Here is a 2080-nt window from a genome sequence, read left to right as displayed (position 1 = left end):
ACCCAAGGCATTATCTTACAGTGACCGTAACAATACGCAAGAGCTTGAAGGATGTAATGTAAAGACATATTTCCATATTGTTGCCATCGGCCAGAAACCATTTCCATATCGTATTATTGTGTGTGTGTTCTGTCGTAAATGAACACTCCTACTTGATCACACTACAGTGTCACACAAAAGCATTACAAAAATAGACCCACAAGCTAGAAAACTGGCAACTTTAATGGGGTAACATAAGTAACATAATGGGGTTTTTTTATAAAATATTGAAAAGGTGCAGGACATTTATTATTTTAAATAATACAAATGACTTAAATAACTGAAAAAATATAAAAAGAAAATCTAGTGTTCAAACGTACATAAATCACAACATGCAAATAAATAATATCTTCGTAAAAAAAACAAAGGAAATTAGAACACTTTAAGCCAGCTGCTGGCTTCTTCCTTCACCTGCACGCTAAGCTTTAACGTTTTTTTTTCATAACAATGTGCTTACAAACTAAAGTAAACGAGACATCAGTCTCTGTAAAACTTAGCATTCCTCCAAAATGGCCTCCGCCCGACGTTTGATCTCCTCCAGTAAGTCCATGAGGAAGCGCGTGTTCTCCCCCTGGCACTGCGCCACGGCGGGGGACACGTGCCCTCGCCAGCCCCCTCTGCCCAGCTCCACCAGCTCCTCCATGTCCTCGGCCAGCCTGAGCGCCCGCCGCTCCGTCCAGGCCGCGGTCACCGTCTCCAGAGGGCGGCCGGCGGCCAGGGCGCCGGCCAGCTTGCGGGCCAGGACGAAGGCGGCGGCGGCGGCGGGAGGGTCGTGGTCGTCGTCGGGCTGCAGGTTGCAGAGGAGCAGCTCCATGGAGCCCGTGGCCCGCAGGTAGGAGACCAAGAGGTTCCCCAGCAGGCCGGAGCACGCCTCCAGCAGGGGCAGGTCGCGGATCACGGAGGCCTGCGACGCCAGGGCCAGGTCGCCCCGACGCGCACCGAGGAGGAGCTCTTCCCGCTGGGCCGCCGTGGCGACCAGGTCCAGCGTGGAGCGGCCGCTACCCGTGGGCTGCTGGAGTAGGTCTGATCCTGCATGGGGAAAAAGGAGGAGACGGAGAGACACAAGTCAATACTCTTCATTAACCCATTTAGACCTGAGGCCCATTCTAAAAAAAAAAAAGTCTTGTTTTCTGAAAAACCCATGTTTCTATGTCAGTGGTTCTCAACTGGGGGTCCTTGACATTTTCATGTCAAGGACCCCCATAATTATCTGTATTTGGCCGCAGACCCCCCCCCCCCCCATCTGAAAATATGTTGTTCCAGGGACCCCCCCAGAAGCAAAGATTTGAGTTAAAAACGTTCACTCTGAAAGAATATATATATATATATATATATATATATATATATATATATATATATATATATATATTCAAAGATTTGCGACACATTTTCACGATTTTTCAAAAATAGCAGACCTCCAAGCTCATGAGCTTGTAGATCTGCTATTTTTCAACAGCTAAAGCATAACATAACGCTTGAAACACCAAAAGGGGTTCCCGACCAGAATAGAATGGGATAATAAAGATCTATGCTTCGACAGATTCAGTGCTACATCTATCCAACTATACCATTGTTTTCCATTTTTTATTTGTTAATCAATTACTTTGTTTTTCAAATGGAATAGAAATTGACGTGGAAAAAAAAGTGGTGAATATTTTTAACCCGTTTTCCATCATTTGCCTGATGAAGACCTAAAGGGTCAAAACACATTTTTTGCCAATTAAATAAAAGTAAGTCTACTATGGAGCTCTAAAAACAAGTGTGCGTTTGTTCCTTCTTTCTCTTTGATGTTTGCCTTGACGTCCAGCACCTTGGACAAAATCCTGTGTGAACCAACTCTTTTTCCTTCCTACTCACTGCTTTTGTAGCCTACTGGCTCACCTGCCAGTGAGGAGCCCCCACCGGGAGGACAGCACCTCTGTCCCACTCCTCCCGCCCCAGCCCATAGGAGTAACGTGCAATGACAGATATTGGCCTTCCCGCCCGTCGGCTTCCCTCCCCCGAACACAGGCCGGTTGTGTTAGTATAGGAGCTCGAGACA

At 46.8% G+C, this 2080-nt stretch overlaps 1 protein-coding gene across 3 annotated transcripts in view; it reads right to left on the bottom strand.

Annotated features, from left to right (window-relative positions):
- Positions 1–266: 266 nt before the first annotated feature.
- slf1 (SMC5-SMC6 complex localization factor 1) overlaps positions 267–2080 on the bottom strand; it is a 57608-nt gene continuing 55794 nt past the window's right edge. For all 3 annotated transcript variants that reach the window (XM_079517170.1, XM_079517172.1, XM_079517171.1), the window contains one exon: positions 267–1068. In XM_079517170.1, coding sequence (XP_079373296.1) covers positions 533–1068 — 536 coding nt within the window. In that variant the 3' untranslated portion in view covers positions 267–532. The remainder of the gene's footprint in view (positions 1069–2080) is intronic.

This window comes from Electrona antarctica (assembly GCF_951216825.1).
Source record: "Electrona antarctica genome assembly, chromosome: 12".
Classification (NCBI taxonomy): Eukaryota; Metazoa; Chordata; class Actinopteri; order Myctophiformes; family Myctophidae; genus Electrona; species Electrona antarctica.
Note: the sequence above shows the minus strand (reverse complement) of the source record. Positions and strands in the feature narration are given on the sequence as shown.